The sequence below is a fragment of the Megalobrama amblycephala genome, linkage group LG11, assembly GCF_018812025.1.
Source record: "Megalobrama amblycephala isolate DHTTF-2021 linkage group LG11, ASM1881202v1, whole genome shotgun sequence".
Lineage (NCBI taxonomy): Eukaryota > Metazoa > Chordata > Actinopteri > Cypriniformes > Xenocyprididae > Megalobrama > Megalobrama amblycephala.
This window is the reverse complement of record NC_063054.1, coordinates 28,716,069-28,738,631: the sequence shown is the minus strand read 5'-3', so window position 1 is coordinate 28,738,631 and position 22,563 is coordinate 28,716,069. Positions and strand designations below refer to the sequence as shown.

Sequence of the window (22,563 nt, the reverse complement as noted above, 5' to 3'; positions counted from 1 at the left end):
ACTTCTGCAAGGCAAAGAATTTATTACACGCTGAACTGAGTTAAACCGAGATAGTAGAACCTCCTCGAATCATGCTAGAAAGCGCAGGTAACCTTTACACAGCCGGTTGCCTCTACAAACACAACACAAAACATTTCCCTAATGCATTCAAGGTGTGTAATTGGGCAGCCTGAAGTGCATGTGTGTCCGTTTACTACATTAGTGAAATAATGGCCATAAAGGGCCGCATGGGAAACATATATAAAGATGAAGGAGCGATCTTACAAATAATGAATTCTTTCATTGGAGGTATAACAAAGCACACATAGCGGAGATCAAAGACGTAGAACCACCCGCGTGTACGCCCCATATAACAACCTCTGCAATAGGTGTTATCTATAAAAGCCCACTGCCCAGAATCAGGGTGGGCTGGGGGTTTTATAAGAGACGATTAGGAACTTCATGGGTGAGCTCAACTCTGCCAGCATTTTGTGTAAGAGTCAGGGAAACTCGGGGGAAGCTAGGATCCCCTTGCAAGTGAGCCTCCCCTGGTCTTCATCATTGTTTTGATGGGGAAGTGGTAATTACTGTGGCTGGTATTGTGTATGAGGTGTCAGGGATTTATGGGACGGCTGCGTTGCTGTGACACACTCCTACAAAGCCACCACGGCGACTCACTAAAAGGGGGAAGTCCTGACTCCCTTTGAGGATTCTTTTGTTTCCCAGCCAACCTAGACCTGTTGCAGCTGGTTTGCCACCTCATTTGATTTCTTATATGTAGACATTAAGGCTTTGTTCTGTTGTAAATGGCTGATAAGCTATTGTCTATGCACATGCAAATGATCCATAATGTGTTTCCACACTTTCACACAATGCCTTTTGTATTTACAGCTGTTATTATGATGCACAAAGGGTGGACGATAACAAGTGGTCAGCCATTTACACCTGGTAGTGACACGTCTCAAATACATCTCCTGTAAACACAAAAGGGTGATTTTGTGACTACATGCATCACTCACTGTCAGTGTTACTGCATGTAGTTTTTTTCAAATATCATTGCATGCAGATAGACAAGTAACACTGAATTAAATGTGAAATTCTGAAGGAGAACGACCGAAATATTAGTTTTGTTTTATTTACTTAGAAAAATCTTTTTTTTTTTACAGTTTACAGCTGCTGACTGAAGCACATATATAAGCCTTGAAACATTTGTAAACGCACTGTACATTCAAACATGTGCCGGCACATGTTTTCCCAGCATTCCATAAAAGTTGCCTGCGGGACTAGGGCAACCAAGTCCATCACGCAGTACAGTCATACAGACATGGGAAAGCATCACGCAACCTATCGACTTTGGCCTAGACTCAGACAGAGCCCGCCCGTCCTTTAGCGCTCTGTCATGCCGTAGCGACCTCTGGAAACGACAGGCGAGAGGATGGGCAGCCCGCAGGCCTTGGCATTTTTAGATCTGCAGTACAGTCTGTGGCACGCTAACCCCCAGAGAGCTCCAGTGAATTTGCTACAGATGGATCCCAAATAAGACAGATCTGGCTTACAGATAGATGCGTTAATACCTTCCAGCAGCAGTTGTCCCCCACAGTCATCCTGTTACGCTGAACTCAGTCACGTTCAGTAGAGACAAATTCAACATTGATTACATTGATCTGTGTTGTCTTATGTTGGGTTCTCTTCATGGAAGTTTACATGATTTATAATTTGCTCTTTGACAATAGAGTTTTTCAGAAAATGTAGAATACAGTCATTGATATATTTATGATTAATTGATATATATTGGTGTTATTATTTTGTTTTATTTGGCAGTTTTAATACTTTATATTTTTTGTTTTTACAGTTGTTTTGCTGTTTACAACTAATATAATTTATTGGCTTTTGGGTGTTTTTCTTTTCACTTTTTTCATTGATTTTACATAATAATTATCAAGCAGGGATATACAATGTAATACAACTAGATTTCTGAAGTGTTAGACTTCTGAAGAAAACCGGAGTGGTGTTTGACATGAAAATCTCCTTAGCTTGGAACGCATTGTATTCTGATCCGTAGCAGTGTTAGTTTAATATCATTGATACGGCTCATGTTCCTTCTTCATTGTGAATCAATGGGATTTTCCCACAAAATTTGAGGGAGTTTTTTTTTTTTGACATATCAAATATTTTATTACTTAAATATATTCATGATTCATGTCTATAGCACAATAGTTAATACTTCAAAGAACATTCAGATTCCTAACCCTAAATATAAGCAATAGCAAACACCACTAATAAGTGTCAAGTGAAAATATGCCACACACATGCATAGAGTGTAAGTTAAAACATTTCGATTGCGCTCACAGTTCTCTGGGGTTCACTTTTAGAAGGATCCCCTAGGAGGCTACTGTTTGTCACACTACACCAAGTATATAAACGCAGGCATCAATCTAGGTTATTTCTATGACCTTATCCATGGGACAGCATGTCCCACAGAAGCCTGTAACTCTAGAGTGCTGCCCTTCTGCACTGTATGATGCCATTCGCTCACTGTGTCTGTCTCTGTGTCTGTCTACTGTGCCAACGGCACATCATGCTAACTGCATTACATTTCCAAGACACGTGAATGATTTTAGATACAGCTGATACAAAATTTAGTGCATACGCTACTGTTCAAAAGTTTGGAGTTGGTTTTTGAACAAATGTCTCTTATTGTTAACCAAGGCTTTTTTGGATAAAAATACAGTAATATTGTGAATTATTATTACACTAAACTCTTTTCTATTTAATTTTTTTTTTTTTAATTTTATTTTAAAAAGCAGTTTATTCCTGTGATGCAAAGCTGAATTTTCACCATCATTACTCCAGTCTTCAGTATCACACGATCCTTCAGAAATCATTCTAATATGCTGATTTGCTGCATTTTTATCATTGTTGAAAACAGTTGTGCTGATTTTTGTGGAAACCATGATCAGGGTTCCCAGGTTTTCACAACAAAACCCGCCCAATTGCCCTGGTAAAAATCGTGTTCTGGGGGGTAAAATCCGTGTTTTTGGAGGCGTTCCCCTGGTAAAATTTGCATTCCAGGGCTAAATATCATGTTATTTGGGGTCGCTTCAACCCGCGGACATGAACGTTTTTTTACAAGATGTAATATAAGTCTAAGGTGTCCCCTGAATGTGTCTGTGAAGTTTCAGCTCAAAATACCCCATAGATTTTTTTAAATAAATTTTTTTAACTGCCTATTTTGGGGCATCATTAAATATGAGGCGATTTATGCTGCGCGGCCCCTTTAATTCTCGTGCTCTCCGCCCACGGAGCGCGTGCTTGCCTTAAACAGTGCATAAACAAAGTTTACACAGCTAATATAACCCTCAAATGGATCTTTACAAAGTGTTCGTCATGCATGTGGCATGCATGCGTCGGATTATGTGAGTATTGTATTTAATTGGGTGTTTACATTTGATTCTGAATGAATTTGAGGCTGTGCTCCGTGGCTAACGGCTAATGCTACACTGTTGGAGAGATTTGTAAAGAATGAAGTTGTGTTTATGAATTATACAGACTGCAAGGGTTTAAAAATGAAAATAACGACTGCTCTTGTCTCCGTGAATACAGTAAGAAACAATGGTAACTTTAACCACATTTAACAGTGCATTAGCAACATGCTAATGAAACATTTAGAAAGACAATTTACAAATATAAAATATCACTAAAAATATCATGTAATCATGGATCATGTCAGTTATTATTGTTCCATCTGCCATTTTTCGCTATTGTTCTTGCTTGCTTACCTAGTCTGTTGATTCAGCTGTGCACATCCAGACGTTCCGCCCTTGTCTAATGCCTTTCATAATGTTGGGAACATGGGCTGGCATATGCAAATATTGGGGGCGTACACCCCGACTGTTACGTAACAGTCAGTGTTATGTTGAGATTCGCCTGTTCTTCGGAGGTCTTTTAAACAAATTAGATTTATATAAGAAGGAGGAAACAATGGAGTTTGAAATTCACTGTATGTCATTTCCATGTACTGAACTCTTGTTATTTAACTATGCCAAGATAAATTCAATTTTTAATTCTAGGGCACCTTTAAAGTAGCCCAGTTCCACTAAAAACCACAGACTTGGCAACACTGACCATGATATATTTTTTTTTTTTCAGGATTCGTTGATAAATAGAAAGTTTTAAAAAAATGAATTTATTTAAAACAGAAATCTTTTGTAACATTGCAAAATGTCTTTACTGTCATTTTCTTTTATCAATTTAATGCTACCTTGCTGAACAAAAGTATCATTTTCTTCAGGCATACATACTGCCCCAATACTTTTGAACTGTACTGTATATCAATATATGGCATGCTGCACTGTAATATATCAGTACAGGTTGTCAAAGGTAATATCTTGGTAATATTGTACTGTACTGGTCTATGAGGTTCAAACTACAGTTTACAGTAGATAAACATAGGATTGACCTTTCCTCTCATTCTTTAGGTGTTGACATCTTGAAGCTGGTGGCAGCACAGATTGGCAGTCAGTGGATTGACCTGTACAAGTCTCTGGCCAGTGCCACCGAGCGAGAGGTGGCCGCCTTTTCCAACGGCTACACGGCAGATCACGAGCGGGCATACGCTGCTCTGCAGCACTGGACCATACGTGACAGCGACGCCAACCTGGCTAAGCTGATCAATGCCCTTCACCGCCAACGCCGCATTGACGTGGTGGACAAGATACGCAGTGTCATGGAAGACAATCCTCAGGTGAGCAACTCTAGGTTTTCTGTTGACAATGAAGGGTGATTTTTCAGTTACAGATATCATTGTAGACATGAACTTTTTGCAGTCAGCCATTATAACAGGATGAAGTGAGCCATTTTCAGCTCAACTTGGCGGCACCCATGAAGCAACATGCTTCACGTAGAATAAAACGGCTTTTATTAGGCTACTGATAGACTCATTTTTTTAATCTAAGATGAGATTCATTATTTGATTAATGTTTGTATTGTTTTATTGAATATTTTTATATAAAATATATATTATTAAATGGTTTACATTTAGTAGTAATATAGCTGCTGTATTTGTCTGGCCACAATAATGGATCAAGTTGTCATGTGTATATAGTCTTACATAACACTCTATTTGGATAATACGTGTGCAGAAGGGTAAACAAACCACGAGTGCCCCATGACTCCTGGCTGCATCCAATTGAGCTGCATTACTAATGACAAAGGCCTGACAGGCTACCGGAGATGGAGGATCAGTCATCAACTTTCATTTTAGAGTTTCAAGCCTTTCCTGTGTGCAGATTTGATAAAAGCCACTTTATTTACTCTGTCCTTGTCTCAAGGTCACTGTAGATGGTGAAGTTAAGGCTTTTGGACATATTTTGATGCCACTGATATAACCAGGATAAACTGAGATAAAACTCTCAACGCCTGTCAACGCCACCTCATAATCACCTAATTGCCAGTGCGGGTGTTGACTTTCACTGAACTTACGTCTGTAAAGGTAGAGCAAAATCATCTCTCTGCAGAGCACGTCCTGTTTTAAAGCAGTTTTCGTTCACGCCACTCATCCTCATGTTTTTTTCCAATGAGTTTAAAGGAGCAGTTCACTCTTAAATTAGAATTTAAAATGATCTTTGAATCATTTAATATAATAAAACTATGAAAATTTATATTTTGAGGAATAATTTGAGAAATATCTCAAGTATTTTTTTGTTATTATTGTTGTTCATACAATGGAAGTCAATGGTAACCAAAACAGTTTGGTTACCAACATTCTTCAAAATATCTTCTTTTATGTTTCAAACAGATCATACAAATTTGAAATTTGAAAGGGTTTTTATTTTTGGGGTGAACTATTTCTTTAAGAGATGTGAACTACGGAACATGAAAGAAAAAAAGTGAAAGTAACGTGGCGTCTGTCTCATACTCGGAATTTGTGCTCTGCATTTCACCCATCCAAGTGTACACGCACACAGCAGTGAGTATTGAACACACACCCGGAGCAGTGGGCAGCCATTTTTTGCTGTGGCGCCCAGGGAGTGATTGGGGGGTTAGGTGCCTTGCTCAAGGGCTCCTCAGTTGATGAGAGTGGAATAGAGGTACTGAGACTCTAACCTGCAATCTTCAGGTTACAAGTCCGACTCTCTAACCATTAGGCCACAACTTCCCCCAACGTGAGAATTACATGGGCCTGGTGAGGGCATTTTCTGTTTCTCTGAGAAAAAACATGATGCTTACAAGATCTGATATTGAATTAGCGATGCTGAATGAAAATGGTAAAGCAATGGGGGTATAACTTCATTATTGGAAAGAGCTGCATTAATCAGAGCCACATGTTTCCAGATCAAATCACTTGTGTCCCATACTCCAGTGCCACAGCATGCATAACCTCCCGTCAGGTGAATGAATTGCACATGGTAAGAAAGAGGCAGACGTTAGTATCAGATTAAGTGTGTTGAGGAAGTTTGGATTGAGGTATGTTCATCTTTGATGACAGAAATGTATGGAAAGTAAGGAAGGAATATGCCAAATTTTTAGTCTCTTGTACTTTTTAAATTCATATTCATTTTGATTTTCTCTGGGATTCTTTTGTTAATAGTTCTTTTACTGCCCAGAAATTGAGAGACATGCATTTTTATGAGTTACAAAGGATAAAAAGTCATACCACTTGGACTCAACATGCAAGTAAACCTCAGATAAGGGGCCTCAGAGGATAAACACACCCAGTGCTCCACTTGTCATGGACTCCAGCCAAACAGCCTCAGAACTTTTAGACGCCGCCTGAAAGCCGTCACCAGCACTGTCTGTCCTGTGCTACTATTTATATACAGCATTTTGACGGGTTTTCCAAGCCATAAAGAAGGAACAAAGAACTTTTGTTTATCTCGAAATGATTTTTTAAATGTATAATGTTAAAAGTTCCACTACCAAGCTTTCTATAGCCGGACGTGGACCATGTGCTGTGTGCTGTAGGTGGTCTTGTTGAGTCTGGAGCAGTGTTAACTGCGGCTAATAAGATCAGTGTGGGAATGACACACTTTCCACATCTGTGGCTTGTGTCCTGGTGGGTGATGGCACAGCATTCTTGGTGGCTCCCATGTTGTGGTTTCAGACATTTGCCACACGCTTTTCTGCTCGATGTGAATAGAGAAGGTATTTGGGTATACGCCCATCCTTCTTCCTGCGACATGCAACTTGTCTGAACAGTAGAGTGTGTGCTTAGAATAATGCATTTGTTGGTTTCGTTGACACTAGACCTTAGATATGGAAACTGAGCAGCTTCTGGTTTGTTTCAGTTCTAATACAAACAAAATGGGTTCTGCTATAATATAATGCTGATATGTGTATTGTTTAAAAGTTTGGGACAAATATGACTTTTACATTATTACAAAATCTATTTCAAATAAATTCTGTTCTTTTGAACTTTCTATTCATCAAAGAATCCTGAAAAAGTATCCAGGGTTTCCACAGAAATATTAAGCAGCTGTTATGTTTTCAACATCGATGCATGTTTCTTGAGCACTAAGTCACTTTGCCATGACAGGAATCAATTAAATTTTAAAATAAAATTGTAATATTTCACAGTATTACTGTTTTTACTCTATTTCTAATCAAATAAATGCAGCTTTGGTGAGAATAAGAGACTTCTTTCAATAACATAAATAGTCTTTCTGACCCCAAACGTTTGACAATAGTTTCAAGCACACTAGACTACTGTAAAAATCTCATTCTCATTATTGTGATATTTTTTCCCTCACAATTTTACATAGTTTTATTATTTTACAATTTTTTTTTATTAATTTTGAATTAATTTTAAAATTAATTCATTTTAAAAGTATACGTCATCGCTTGTTGACTTTCCCATTACAGTAATGAGAATTTTGTAGGGAAATGTTTAATTGGCATGAAAATAATGTCACATTGAAAAAAATCTCAAGGGTATAGTTAACCCAAAAATGAAAATTATTCCATGATTTACTCACCCTCAAGCCATCCTTGGTGTATATGACTATCCTCTTTCAGACAAACACAGAGTTATATTTACAAATGTCCTGGCTCTTCCAAGCTTTATAATGGTAGCGAACGGTGGTTCTGATTTTGAAGCCCAAAATATGCATCCATCCATCATAAAAATAATCCATACGGCTCCAGGGAGACTAAAGGCCTAAAGGCCTTCTAAAGCGAAGCGATGGGTTTTTGTAAGAAAAATATCCATATTTAAAACTTTATAAACTAAAATAACTAGCTTCCAGCAGACGACCATACACATACTGTGCAAGTCGACTTGTGCCACAAAAAGTAATCCTTGACGCGATGTATGACGCTGGATGTAGGAGTAGCGTAAGCTTAGACGCCTCTCACGGTTTAAACAAATAGGGCTGTGCAATAAACTCAAGCGCCTCTTCTATTATATCGAAATCCTCCGACATTCTCGTTTAAAAAAAAAATTCTCGTTTTAGACTTCTAATTCATGACCGATGTTTTGTTTTGCTCTATCCTCTGCGCTTACGCATTCCTCGTGGAGTCATGTGTCAAGTCAGGTTACTCTTCCGCTGCAAATCGATGCATATGGTCATCTGCCGGAAGCTAGTTATTATCCGCTTGTTAAGTCGTGACGTAAGGAACGCCGTTTCCGGGTCCAAGCCTCAACTCATTTCACTTGAGAATGCCATCGACGGCCGTTTATGAGCGCTATTTATTAATATTAAACATCAATCATTTTTAAAAGGTAAAAATTTTAAATACTTAGAGTCTACACAACAGTCTCCGTGCTCACAGTGTCACAGACATTAATATTTTAACGATTTATAAAAGATGAATCATTGTCTGGCCATCTGGAATTTTGGTATGGAGATAAAGGTTATGATTATAAATTTTTTGTAGTATTACACCACATCGTGTATGTATATTAGCACCATTTGTTGTTTTCTTGTGGTATGAGATAGAGCGTTTGGACCCTGAAGCGCTGCAGCTTGACGTCAGACTAAACAACCGAATAGTTAATAAAGTTTTAAATATGGATATTTTTCTTTAAAAAACCCATCACTTCACTTCAGAAGGCCTTTATTTACCCCCTGGAGCCATATGGATTATTTTTATGATTGATGGATGCACTTTTTTGGGAGCTTTAAATTCATGAGCGCTATTCACTACCATTATAAAGATTGGAAGAGCCAGGATATTTTAAAATATAACTCTGATTGTGTTTGTCTGAAAGAAGATAATCATACACTGCAAGGATGGCTTGAGGGTGAGTAAATCATGGGATAATTTTTGGGTGAACTATCCCTTTTATAGTGTTTTTTTTTTTTTTTAAACTTTTATGGGGGCATGAAGGTTTGCAGTTAGATATAGATGGGTAAACATTTGCCAGCAATGCACATAAGACACACTCATCTGTAATTGCCATAGTCATTCCGCTTTCCCTTGTAAAAAGTGGCTATTTTTGTATCTTGCATGTGCTGCGGCACACTTACTTCCTTCCTTTCAGCGTGAATACATGACTTCAGGGACAGGGTGGAGCAGTCTTATCTGTCAGCTTAGTTCTTACTGTTTCAAGAAATATTTCACCCACTTTAAAAAAAATCAGGTAATTATTTATTCACCCTCATGTTGTTTCAAAATTATGACTTTCTTTCTTCTGTGGAAGATAAAAGTACAAAAAAAGTGGTACATACAACTTATGTGCTATAGTACAAGATTTACCACAAAAACTCTCAACTATTTAATTAACTTTTGCAATAGCGTGAACAATATCAGACAGGGAAATGTCGGTGGTCTGTAATGCTGCATTACTCATACATTAACTTGCTTGACCTATTGTGTTGCCATTGTACTGGTTTATTGGTGGTGTCTTTGAGTTCAGAGCTGTTTTTTTCTCTATGTGGGGTGACTAATGAATGACTAAATGTAATCTCTCAGCGTGCCACTCAGAGTAATGGTCTGCTTTTCTACGTGCCATTGATTATTCACTGCTGATTCCAAGGGAAACTTTCCCGGAAATGGAGTGGTTTCCATCTGTCCTATAATTTGGATCTGCTACTTCTGAAGTTTGAATACCTGCCCAGTCTATTATATGCTTCCCCGAATAGCTTGTCAGGATTTCCCAACCTGGAAAGCACCACAGCTTTCTTAGGGGTCACCATGTCTATTTGATTTCAGCTGCTACAATACAATCAAATGATTTTATAGATAAACCCTTTTAAATTAAAGATTTAGGATCAAATATTAAACAGAAAGATATTGTATTATTGTGCTATTATTTTTTATTTTTTTTTACCATGAATATAGCCTTTGATGTAAATAGAAAGAAAGAAAGAAAGAAAGAAAGAAAGAAAGAATATGGGGATGAAATTAGTCCTGCATATGGACTGTACTGAGCATTTTTGTGATAAGCTCAATATTCATAGTTTGCTAAAATGTTGCCCACATTGGTCTTTAGTATCCGATACAGACTAAAGAACAATACTAGACTGTGGTAATAAAATCCGGATTGCACCGACTCTCTGTGAACTCATTCTAGGAAATGCACCATTAATGTTCCAACACATTGGCATAACAAGTATGATTTGTGTACAGGAGGTTTTGTGAATGTAACACAGGCCATGTGCTCTGTGGGCAGTGAATTTCTGTCTGTACTACATCTTTTTCATCTGCCCTTCCCTGACGCAAAGGGCAGCAGGGACAGGACTCATGTGGGTGGTCCAGGGCTGCAAAGGCCGAACCCTTTGTGCTGACCCGGCCATGGGCACATAGTGATACACTTGTAGTGCCCACACATTAATACAGTCATCGCTGTCTATCAGCAAAAAACCCTCATTCTTCTAAATCCATTACTCACATAATAGTTGTTCCAAGAAATCTTTTGTTTGTCCTGACAGGATACACTTGTGGGTACAGCATGAAAAAGAATCTCTAAACAAATATGTCTGTGCCAGAATGATTTTCTCATCACTGTCATTAACATGTACTTTGACACCTCTTTTGCCGTAGGTTGACCTGAACAAGCTAATGACGGCTGTGAATGTAAGCCATTGTCTGAGCCCCAGCCATAAGCCTTTAGAGTCGCCCGGTGTGGTGGTGGAGCAGTCCCCCATGGAGCGCACCAAGGGGTTCTTTACTGACGAATCAGAGCCACTGCTGCGCTGTGACTCCACTTCCAGCAAGGACTCTGCCCTCAGCCGGACGGGCTCTTTTATAACCAAAGGTAAGCGCACATGGATAAACAGGAACACAGCTAGAAAAACACACTTCAGGGTTCGTACGGTCATTAAAAACCTGGAAAAGTCATGGAATTTGAAAAAAAGCGATTTCCAGGCCTGGAAAAGTTTGGAAAAATAAATAAACCAGAAAATTTTTTGGAAAAGTCATGGAAATGCAAAATATTTATGTAATAGAATATATGTTTAAGTGATAATATTGGTTAAAAAACTTTGAAACTTCGTAAACATACTTTGTTTATTCGATCCACCCGACTGCCACATATATAACCAATCACACGCGTTTCTGTTAAGCGTGATGGCCAGTCAGAAGCGTTCAGATTAGTCATCGCTGAAACAAAGGGTTTCATTCAGTGTGCGCGCTCTGTCTGAATTCTGACTGAAACTCGTGAATTTTCCCATAATAAACAACAAAGTGCTAATTGTATGTAAGAGCTTCGGTGTTCAGTGTTTGTGAGAGCGCTTAAACTCGCACTACACCTAAGTTATGAACAGCTTCACAATTGGTCCCGTTCTCTGCTCCCTCTGTATACTGTTTATTCCAGTTAATATAATTTATTTATCATGCTGGTAAGATCAAAGAAGTCTTCATTTTCTAATGTGTAAAAAGCATTAAAATAATTCAATTATTTTAAATTAGGGATGTTATCTTGATGATTGATGGTTTTCCAATTAGATTAATGGTAAATAGGACTAGGAGACAGAGCTGTTTTTAAATCTTTTTAGTTACCATATTTTGTATTCCAAAAGTTTGTCTCTAGCCCCCGCAACCTTGTAAAATTACAGTCAGTGTTACTGTACACTTTTTTAACATCATTGCCTCCCATTGATGTATGTTAATCTGTTGCTAGGGTCAGAACATGGATTTTTATTCTTATTTTACATGTATACAAAGATGTTTCATGGAACGCTGGGTCATGAATATTTGCCTAAAAGTCATGGAAAGTCATGGAAATTTATATGTGTATGAACCCTGACACTAATAATAGTAATAAAATCTATAATAATTCTTAAAAAAAACTATAATAATATGAATTATTATTATTATTTAAGTTTTTTTTTTATAATTTAACAAATTAAATTAAAATATAATACAATTGAAATAAAATGTAATTTACAAACCCGATTCCAAAAAAGTTGGGACACTGTACAAATTGTGAATAAAAAAGGAATGCAATAATTTACAAATCTCATAAACTTATATTTTATTAACAATAGAATATAGATAACATATCAAATGCTGAAAGTGAGACATTTTGAAATGTCATGCCAAATATTGGCTCATTTTGGATTTCATGAGAGCTACACATTCCAAAAAAGTTGGGACAGGTAGCAATAAGAGGCCGGAGAAGTTAAATGTACATATAAGGAACAGCTGGAGGACCGATTTGCAACTTATTAGGTCAATTGGCAACATGATTGGGTATAAAAAGAGCCTCTCAGAGTGGCAGTGTCTCTCAGAAGTCAAGATGGGCAGAGGATCACCAATTCACCCAATGCTGTGGCGAAAAATTGTGGAGCAATATCAGAAAGGAGTTTCTCAGAGAAAAATTGCAAAGAGTTTTAAGTTATCATCGTCTACAGTGCATAATATCATTCAAAGATTCAGAGAATCTGGAACAATCTCTGTGCGTAAGGGTCAAGGCCGGAAAACCATGCTGGATGCCCGTGATCTTCGGGCCCTTAGACGGCACTGCATCACATACAGGAATGCTACTGTAATGGAAATCACAACATGGGCTCAGGAATACTTCCAGAAAACATTGTCTGTGAACACAATCCTTCGTGCCATTCGCCTTTGCCGGCTAAAACTTTATAGGTCAAAAAAGAAGCCATATCTAAACATGATCCAGAAGCGCAGGCATTTTCTCTGGGCCAAGGCTCATTTAAAATGGACTGTGGCAAAGTGGAAAACTGTTCTGTGGTCAGACGAATCAAAATGTGAAGTTCTTTTTGGAAAACTGGGACACCATGTCATCCAGAATAAAGAGGACAAGGACAACCCAAGTTGTTATCTGCGCTCAGTTCAGAAGCCTGCATCTCTGATGGTATGGGGTTGAATGAGTGCGTGTGGCATGGGCAGCTTACATATCTGGAAAGGCACCATCAATGCTGAAAGGTATATCCAAGTTCTAGAACAACATATGCTCCCATCCAGATGTCGTCTCTTTCAGGGAAGACCTTATATTTTCAAGCACGATAATGCCAAACCACATACTGCATCAATTACAACATCTTCACCTCTCTCTCTCCTCTCCACATACAGCTGGTGTGTGGTGAGCGCACTGGCGCCGTTGTACTGTGGCTGCCGTCGCATCATCCAAGTGGATGCTGCACACTGGTGGTGGATGAGGAGAGACCCCTGATATGATTGTAAAGCGCTTTGGGTGTACAGTAGTACATATGAAAGCGCTATATAAATGCCTCATTCATTTCATTCATTCATTCATTCATTCATTCATTCATTCATTCATTCATCATGGCTGCGTAGAAGAAGGATCCGGGTACTGAAATGGCCAGCCTGCAGTCCAGATCTTTCACCCATAGAGAACATTTGGCGCATCATAAAGAGGAAGATGCGACAAAGAAGACCTAAGACAGTTGAACAACTAGAAGCCTGTATTAGACAAGAATGGGACAACATTCCTATTCTTAAACTTGAGCAACTTGTCTCCTCAGTCCCCAGACATTTGCAGACTGTTATAAAAAGAAGAGGGGATGCCACACAGTGGTAAACATGGCCTTGTCCCAACTTTTTTGAGATGTGTTGATGCCATGAAATTTAAAATCAACTTATTTTCCCCTAAAAATTATACATTTTCTTAGTTTAAACATTTGATATGTCATCTATGTTGTATTCTGAATATAATATTGAAATTTGAAACTTCCACATCATTGCATTCTGTTTTTATTCACAATTTGTACAGTGTCCCAACGTTTTTGGAATCGGGTTTGTATCATTTAAGTGCCCAGAATTCCTCAAAGATGTAAATATTTTTTTCTCAAATACTTCAGTGTTTGATGATCTTTATTGTGATGAAAAGTAATTTCTTATAGTTTGTACACTGCCCGGCAAAAAAAACAAAAAAACAAGTCGCTATTAATCACTGCAATAATGATCCAATCATATACTATAAGCATTTGCCTCTTTAAATCCAAATAACAGCTTTTTCTTTTTTTTTTTTTTTGCTGGGCAGTGTATATATGGTCTCCTCGTAGAAGCTTTATGTTCCTGCATCATATCTTCAAGAAATGTTTCAAATATGCAAACAATTTAAATTATACAATTTTTTTTTTCATTGATAGGCTATGATACTTCTATTATGTATTAAATGTTTTGTAATTTCATTTTATATTAGTATATTTTCAAATAATAATACGTAAATTATTTAATTGAATATTATTTAAATAATATAGATAATCAAAAAGATCTGAAACAAATACGATAATAAATATGTACATTAACAATTTATTATTGTTTTAGATATTTCCTTATGATAATGATTTTATAAATTTATATAGATATTTTATATAGAAAAATTAGTGTAAGTAATTTCTTACAGTATATATTGCCCCCTTGTGGATGCTTTATGTTCAACCACATATTGTATTAAATATTCTGCACTTTTCTTTTAGTAATCAATTATAAAGAATATAATTAATAAGTCCTAAAGTGTTTGTTCAGTTAATGACAACTCTCCATTCTTCTGTCCCTCAGAGAAAAAGGACACTGTGCTGCGACAGGTGCGTCTGGACCCCTGTGACCTGCAGCCCATCTTTGACGATATGCTGCACATTCTCAACCCCGAGGAGCTCCATGTCATTGAGGAGATCCCGATGGCAGAGGACAAGCTGGACCGCTTGTTCGAGATTGCCGGGGTGAAGAGTCAAGAAGCAAGCCAGACGCTACTTGACTCAGTCTATAGTCACCTGCCTGACCTCCTTTAGACTTTCACAACATCTTACTATTGTCAGCTACAGAAGCAAAGTGACGAACACACAAATGTGCACTCACTCCGTTCCATTGTGTCCTTCAGTCACGTGCACGCAATTTTAAAACCTCTGGAATGCTTAGACGGGAGTTCATCTGCACATCAAAAGCCGCTCCTTGCGCTAGCATTCATATAGCGTGGATGAAGCGTTCTCTGGATACAGCTGGTGTCAATGCTATAAGCTCTCTACCATGCAGCATACTCTTGCACACACCTCAGCATGATGTCTAATTCAAAAAGCTATGTGATGTAAATTATAAACCAGTTTTGTAAATTGTTAAATCAACCATTTAGTCCTATGACCTTGTTTTGTTTTGTTTTATTGCTACTTTTCTAATTAACACATCCTAATCAGCAATGTATTTTTGTTCCTTTTTTTGTTTTTTGTTTTAATGTTCAAAAGTATTACCACTGTAGCTTGTTTAGATAATTTGTTGTAATTTTATTTGTGTTTTATGTGATTTCAAGGGCATTGAAAATCATTCCTACTGGTTATGATACAAGTCATGACTTTGGATAATGTGCATTCACTAAACAACTCTTAAAATAAACTCCCTTCCCATGTGCTTTTCAAATAAAAGAGGACAAAAACAAGTATGATTGCTAAGTAATTTCACGCAGGCTAGAGTACCACCAAAAAAATCAGTTTCACACCATTTAGATGTAGCATTTCAGTGTCCATATTGCAGATGATGATGAAATACAGAGAGAATGTCTCTGTTAAACTCTGTTAAATCAAGTCACTCTGGTGCTAGATGTAAACTATGGGATAGAGGTTGATTTTTATCCTAATAACAGGGTGTTTATGGTCATTTGACACCTCTGAAAAAAGATCAAGACGAAATAGCAGTTAATCTCCTGGATCTTAGGAAGAGTGTCGGATGAGCTGTTTGGAAACAAACAAGGACAAAATCATGGAGCGGAATATGTATTCTGATGGCTGTTTTAAAGTGTAACACATGTAACCAAGACATTTATTATTATTGTTAATTATCATGTAACCTAGAAATCAACAGATTAAAGTTTTTGTCATACTTTGTGGTTGTTTTCATGTTGTTCTTATGAATAATTCATTTCATAAGTTCATTTCTGCTTTGTGCACTCAGTTTTGAGTGACATAAAAATGGCAACATATCAGTTCACGTTCATTTAGTGGCTCATGACCTATTAAGATAAAATCTTGAACTTTGTGGAGATGTGAACTTTGATGTAAGCCTAAGCATTCTCCCACAAAGCAATTTTCAGGAATTTGTATAGGGATCCCATGTCAACTGGAATGAGGATATCCGTCAGGTTCATGATGTTGACTGACAGGTGGGGTTGCTTGTTGCTAATATATGACACACATGAAAGTGTCTTTCCTCATTCTTAGTTGGTCTGAAAAGGCATTTTACATGTTTATGCTCAAGTTCACAGGAGTGAATACATTTTTTTGCTTGACAATAGCCTGCAGTGGGAAAAATCTAAATTCTTAAATATTTAAATGTGTTCTTCAAAAGGTGTTCTTCCCTTTTTTTAAAACCAGAGATAAGGGCAGTATTCTGATCTCTGTGGAAATAACCTGTATCTATCACAAAATGTATACAGTTGAGAAGGATTGGTCCAATTAAATCCTATAGCACCAATACAGCTCTGGAGCAGGGTTGCCAGGTTTTCACAACAAAACCCGCCTAATTACTGTGTGACATGGAAGAGAAGAAATTGTTGAATAAAGTCGTTATTTTGGTTTGTTTTGATTTTTTTGCACACAAAAAGTATTCTTGTCACTTCATAACATTAAGGTTAAACCGCTGTAGTCACATGGACTATTTTATCGGTGTCTTTGTGACTTTTCTGGGCCTTGAAAGTGGTAATAATGTTACAGTCAGAGGTCAGAAAGCTCTTGGATTTCATCAAAAATATCTTAATTTGTGTTCCGAAGATGGACGAAGGTCTTACGGATTTGGAACGACATGAGGGTGAGTAATTAATGACAGAATTTTCATTTTTGGGTGAACTAACCCTTTAATGGCTGCTCTATCCTGCTCTATCACCTGCACTATCCTTAATGGCTGTTATTGGGGCAGTCGTGGCCTAATGGTTTGAGATTCAGACTGTTAATCCAAATGTTGAGGGTTTGATTCTCAATACCGGCAGGAAATGACTGAGGTGCCGTTGAGCAAGGCACCTAACCCCTAATTGCTCCCCGGTTACCACAGCAAAAATGGCTACCCGTTGCTCCGGTTGTGTGTGTTTCCATGGTTTGCAGTGTGTGAGTGTGTTCACTCACTACTCCTAATGCAGTAACTTGGATGGGTAAAATGCAGAGGACAAATTCCGAGGATGGGTTTCCATACTTGACCGTCACATATCACTTTCTCTTTTTTTCCATTTTCACTATTGAGGACAGAGCCTCGCTGTGCGCTTAATTTCGCTTAATTTACTGGGCCGTTGTCCATTAAAATAAAAGTTTCCTCTCAAAAAGCATTTAGTTGTTTCCCATGAGAGTTGTCAAATTGGAACGTAGCTGTTTAACAAAGTCTTCGTTTTGCAAAAGGGTTCTATTCAAATGCCATCTTTTTGAACTTTGAGGTATAGTAGGAGATATTACAAGCTACAGCAGAGTGATCTGAGATCAGTATGGGTAAGATTTCAATATGTTTTACACATTAAATAAGGTATTTAGAAATTATATAATCTAAAATATATAATCTAAAATATAATCTAACCTAGAGAATGACTTGTGGCATGCAGAGTAAAATGTGTAGTAACTACAGTTCTCAATCTTCATTCTCCAGATATCATACAAGTCTTTATCCTCGATAAGATCATATAATGACTGTGAAGCCTGATCCTCATGTATGGTAGACAGAGATCTATCAATTAAAGGATTAACAACTGCATTAGCGTCCATACCAACGAGCGATCAAATTGTAGTCAACGATACTAAGGAGGAATTTTGGTAAGGGATGGGAAAAAAGTTTTATATCATATTTATTAGGGGAATAAACTGAGAAAAAAAAATTCCATGATCTTAAGGCACATGTAAAGCACCCCTTTTCATCACCTCCCATTTTCTCTATTAAAGGATTAGTTCACTTTCAAATAAAATTTTCCTCATAATTTACTCACCCCCATGTCATCCAAGATGTCCATGTCCTTCTTTCTTCAGTTGAAAAGAAATTAAAGTTTTTGATGAAAACATTCCAGGATTTTTCTCCATGTAGTGGACTTCAATGGACCCCAAACGGTTGAAGGTCAAAATTACAGTTTCAGTGCAGCTTCAAAGCATTCTACGCGATCCCAGGTGAGAAATAAGAGTCTTATCTAGAAACCATCACTCATTTTCTAAAAAAAAAAAAAAAAAAAAAAGAAAAATTTTATGTTTTAACTATAATTGCTCATCTTGAACTAGCTTTGAACTAGTTTGAACTAAAGTTTGAACTAAATTGTCATATACAATATGCAAGTATATAACAACTAGTTCAAACTTTGACCTGTGGAGGGCAGTAATACACTTAGCAGCATCTACACTGCTGGAATTCTAATAGAGAAGAAGAAGAAGAGAGCTAGATCAAGATGAGCATTTCCGGTTAAAACGTATATAATTTTACATTTTTAAAAAAAAAATTGTGATGGTTTCTCTAGATAAGACCCTTATTTCTTGTCTGGGATCGCGTAGAATGCTTTGAAGCTGCACTGAAACTGTAATTTTGACCATCATCTGTTTGGGGTCCATTGAAGTCCACTATATGGAGAAAAATCCTGGAATGTTTTCATCAAAAACCTAAATTTCTTTTCAACTGAAGAAAGAAGGACATGGATATCTTGGATGACATGGGGGTGAATAAATTATCAGGAAATTTTAATTTGAAAGTGAACTACTCCTTTAAGAACAGGATTCTTCCGTTCTAAAGTATAATGAGGAATCAGGAAAAAGGTAAGCTTAAAAGTACCTAGAAATCAAATTCTCTGAATGTTCTCTTATAGCCTTCGGGGCTCTTTCTATTAAAAAAAAAAAAAGAAAGAATGAAAGAAAAAGAATGCAGTGGTGCAGGAAGTGAATCACTTGACTGTTTTAGTTTTTCTTCTTGTTTTACATCTGCAGTCATCCACTTTACAATAAGGTCTCATTTTTTGACAATAGATAATATATTAACATGAAATAACAATGAGCAATATATTTTTTACAGCATTTATTTATCTTTGTTCATGTTTGAAAAATGCTAGTTCAATATTAACAAATGTTAACAAATACAACTTTTAATTTTAAAAATATATTAATACATTTATAAGTGTTGAGATTAGCATTATCTAATATTGATAAATGTAAAGTGTTGTTCATTGTTAGTTCATGTTGGCCTGGTTTCACAGACAGGGTTAAGATTAAGCCAGGATTAGGCCTTAGTTCAGTTAGGACATTTAAGTAGGGGTGAATTCAGATTGGGAGATTCGTCTCAATGGCAAAAAGTAGCCCAATCAACCTGATATTCACCCTAGCTTTTTATAACATGTCTGTAACCAAACAGATCTCACCCACCATTTAATACCATAGGAAAAAATAAATACTATGGTATTCAATGGGGGGCAAGATCTGTTCGGTTACTGACATTTGTCCAAATATGTTCCTATGTGTTCAGCGGAACAAAGAAATTCATACAGGTTTGGGACTACTTGAGGGTGAGTAAATGAACTAAAACTATCCATTTAATAGCAAGATAACTTTAAAGTGTATTATTCCACTCAGGCATGTTTTTTATCATTAAAAATCTAAAATATACAAATGTCTATCAGATTTAAGCTCTACTCACTGTAACTTAAACTAGTCTACATTATTGTGATGAGTTTTGAAAAGGTTTACTTATTAAGAAATGCATGAAAACGATTGGGTAAAGCTGTAAGGGGAATGTAGTTAGGTGGATCATAGCTTAGGACAAGGAAACAAAACTCAGATCTTCAGACAGATAACTTTGGTTCAGGTGTCATTATCATTGTTTATTTTTTCCGAGAGGCAAGGCAAAGCAAGGCAAGGCAAGGTAAGAATACTAAATATGTTTCTTCTTTAAAATATCAAAATATATCTGCATAACTAGTACAATATGATTTTAGCCCATAAGGCTACTTTCTCTTTATATCTCTTGCAGTGAATGTCTGCTAACATTAGTGTCTTTAGATTTAAAAATCAATGCGTTCAGTTTTACAAAACACTAGGCACATTTTTTACTTACTCATGTTTATCACATGACTTCTTTCGCGTCAGTATTCATTATGCCTGTGTTTTGTACATACGATACTTATTATACTTTGATATGTCATGACAGAATTTTCTGTTTTATAGAAAAATCCAGGATGTATGGATGAATAAAAGAAAATTCACGTTCTGAAGAAATTTGCTGGAGTGATTGTAATTTACCTTGAGTGTGAAACATGGCCAAAGGTAAACTAAAACATACTTTAGTTAGAAAGCCTGCAGTATATTTTAAGCATAATTGATATTTGATATTTTATTTTTATTACAGTTTTAGTTGGCAGTTTATAACAATCAAAAGAAGCCAATGTTTTACTCTGATTCATTTCGCCAACAAAATACAAAAACATTTTATTTTTTGTCAATGATGATGAAATTGAAAATATGAATCATAACGATCCTGTAAAAAGAAATCATTTTCTCTGTGTTTCACAATTAACATGATCAGCACTAATGACTTTCAGGGTACAACAGGGCTAAAAGCACAAATTAAGGAAAATGTGCTTTTTATAACTACTCCCATAGATTGCAGAAAAAATAGGTATCTTTTTACTGAACATCGATGAAGCAACACATTTTGTAGTTTGTTTTGTTTAAGAATCATAAAATATATGGGGTGGTGAGTTGGACAAAATTCTACAGTATTAATATAAATACTAACATCATATGCTTTGGGCATGTAACGTTTAATAAACAATTACCTTGTAAAAACTACATAATTCAGTATACTGTTATCAGTTTAAGGCTAGTTTTAGGCAGTTCAGGTTGAAGCTAGGATTTATGGCTCATGTCATTACGGCTGCTCAAGTCTGTCACCTACAGGCTGTACAATAGTCTGTGCCCGTTTGGAGGGTTTTTTTCTGAGAGTCTGCTCCATAGACTGTAAGGTCTGCTCACTGTAGAGCCAATGGGTTGTTTCCCCTTGCCTGATGTCATAGGTGGAGCTATACGGTCCAACCACACCCTAACCCTACCCATAACCCTATCACTAAACATTACTACACCCATTTGGTCCACAGAGATGGAACTCGACCTCATTTGATTAACAGTTTACAACAAGGATATCTGACGATGACATTTTGTTCATTTTGATACACATTTTAAATGTCGACATAGTAAATGGTAAAGCTTTTTTGAAAATTATATTTTTGGGCATATTACAGTTTACATTTTCATCAACTAAAATGTTACAATTATCATCAGGAGTAAAAATGAGGAATACATGAAAAAAATGAATTAAATTAGACTGATTGGTTTGACTGACAATGAGTACAATTTAAGAAAATGTATAATTTCTTACTTTCTCAGTGACAGGGAAAATATTAAAATATATAGGAGTCATCATGGCTATCCTGCTGAATGTGGAAACTCTCAATTTTTCAGAAATAAGTATGGATTTACAGGTAGGGAAATGTTATTTTATAAATTTTATCACACGATAAAGAAAACATAATATGTGAAATAGGATGATAATTATTCATGTCTTTTAAAATGATATGTAGCCATTTTTCTTTTTGCATCATTCCAGTTTAGCTACACAGATGAGCCAGTGCATCATATAAGACGAAGAAGTGCAGGTCTGATTCTACTCAATACAATGTCCTAATAATAGTTTGATGTAACACTGTAAAACTCAATAAGTTCAGAATACTCAAAACATTTGAGGAAACTTATTACCTCGAAACATTTAAGTTAACTAACTTATTTTTTTTAAGTTAGTAGAACTTAATTTTTTTGTGACAAGTGGGGCAGGGCCGAGAGCCATGGAAGTGGAGCAAGGCCAGTGTGGTGCACAGGTGTCTCTCACTAACAATCACATCACTGGCATTCCTTCGCTCCCACAGTTCTCAGCCTCGCCCCACAAACATCACATTCAGATCATGGTTAAATGTTTGTTAGCACATGCTATTATAACTATCAAAGAGACTATCAATATATACTTGCATGTATGTAATCAAACAACATACAGTATATGTGGTCTTAAAAGTTTTGCAGCCCATCCTCAACCTAACCACATGGTCTACTCTTCACCAGAATGGTAACCCTACAAAACTAACATAACAGAACCCCCTGTCAATCCCAACATAACACAACATTAAACACTAACTTATGTCTCCCTGTTAATCTTATGCAAAACCACACAAAATAACACTTA

At 36.7% G+C, this 22,563-nt stretch overlaps 2 protein-coding genes across 2 annotated transcripts in view; both read left to right on the top strand.

Annotated features, from left to right (window-relative positions):
• The window catches only part of tnfrsf21 (tumor necrosis factor receptor superfamily, member 21), a 30,576-nt gene extending 14,358 nt beyond the window's left edge, over positions 1 to 16,218 (top strand). The window contains exons 4-6 of the mRNA XM_048207280.1: positions 4,458 to 4,723; positions 10,963 to 11,176; positions 14,908 to 16,218. Coding sequence (XP_048063237.1) covers positions 4,458 to 4,723; positions 10,963 to 11,176; positions 14,908 to 15,137 — 710 coding nt within the window. The 3' untranslated portion in view covers positions 15,138 to 16,218. The remainder of the gene's footprint in view (positions 1 to 4,457; positions 4,724 to 10,962; positions 11,177 to 14,907) is intronic.
• A 3,910-nt stretch (positions 16,219 to 20,128) lies between these two features.
• The window catches only part of LOC125278253 (adhesion G protein-coupled receptor F5-like), a 41,630-nt gene continuing 39,195 nt past the window's right edge, over positions 20,129 to 22,563 (top strand). Inside the window, exons 1-4 of the mRNA XM_048207266.1 lie at positions 20,129 to 20,196; positions 20,499 to 20,597; positions 21,717 to 21,811; positions 21,937 to 21,985. Coding sequence (XP_048063223.1) covers positions 20,588 to 20,597; positions 21,717 to 21,811; positions 21,937 to 21,985 — 154 coding nt within the window. The 5' untranslated portion in view covers positions 20,129 to 20,196; positions 20,499 to 20,587. The remainder of the gene's footprint in view (positions 20,197 to 20,498; positions 20,598 to 21,716; positions 21,812 to 21,936; positions 21,986 to 22,563) is intronic.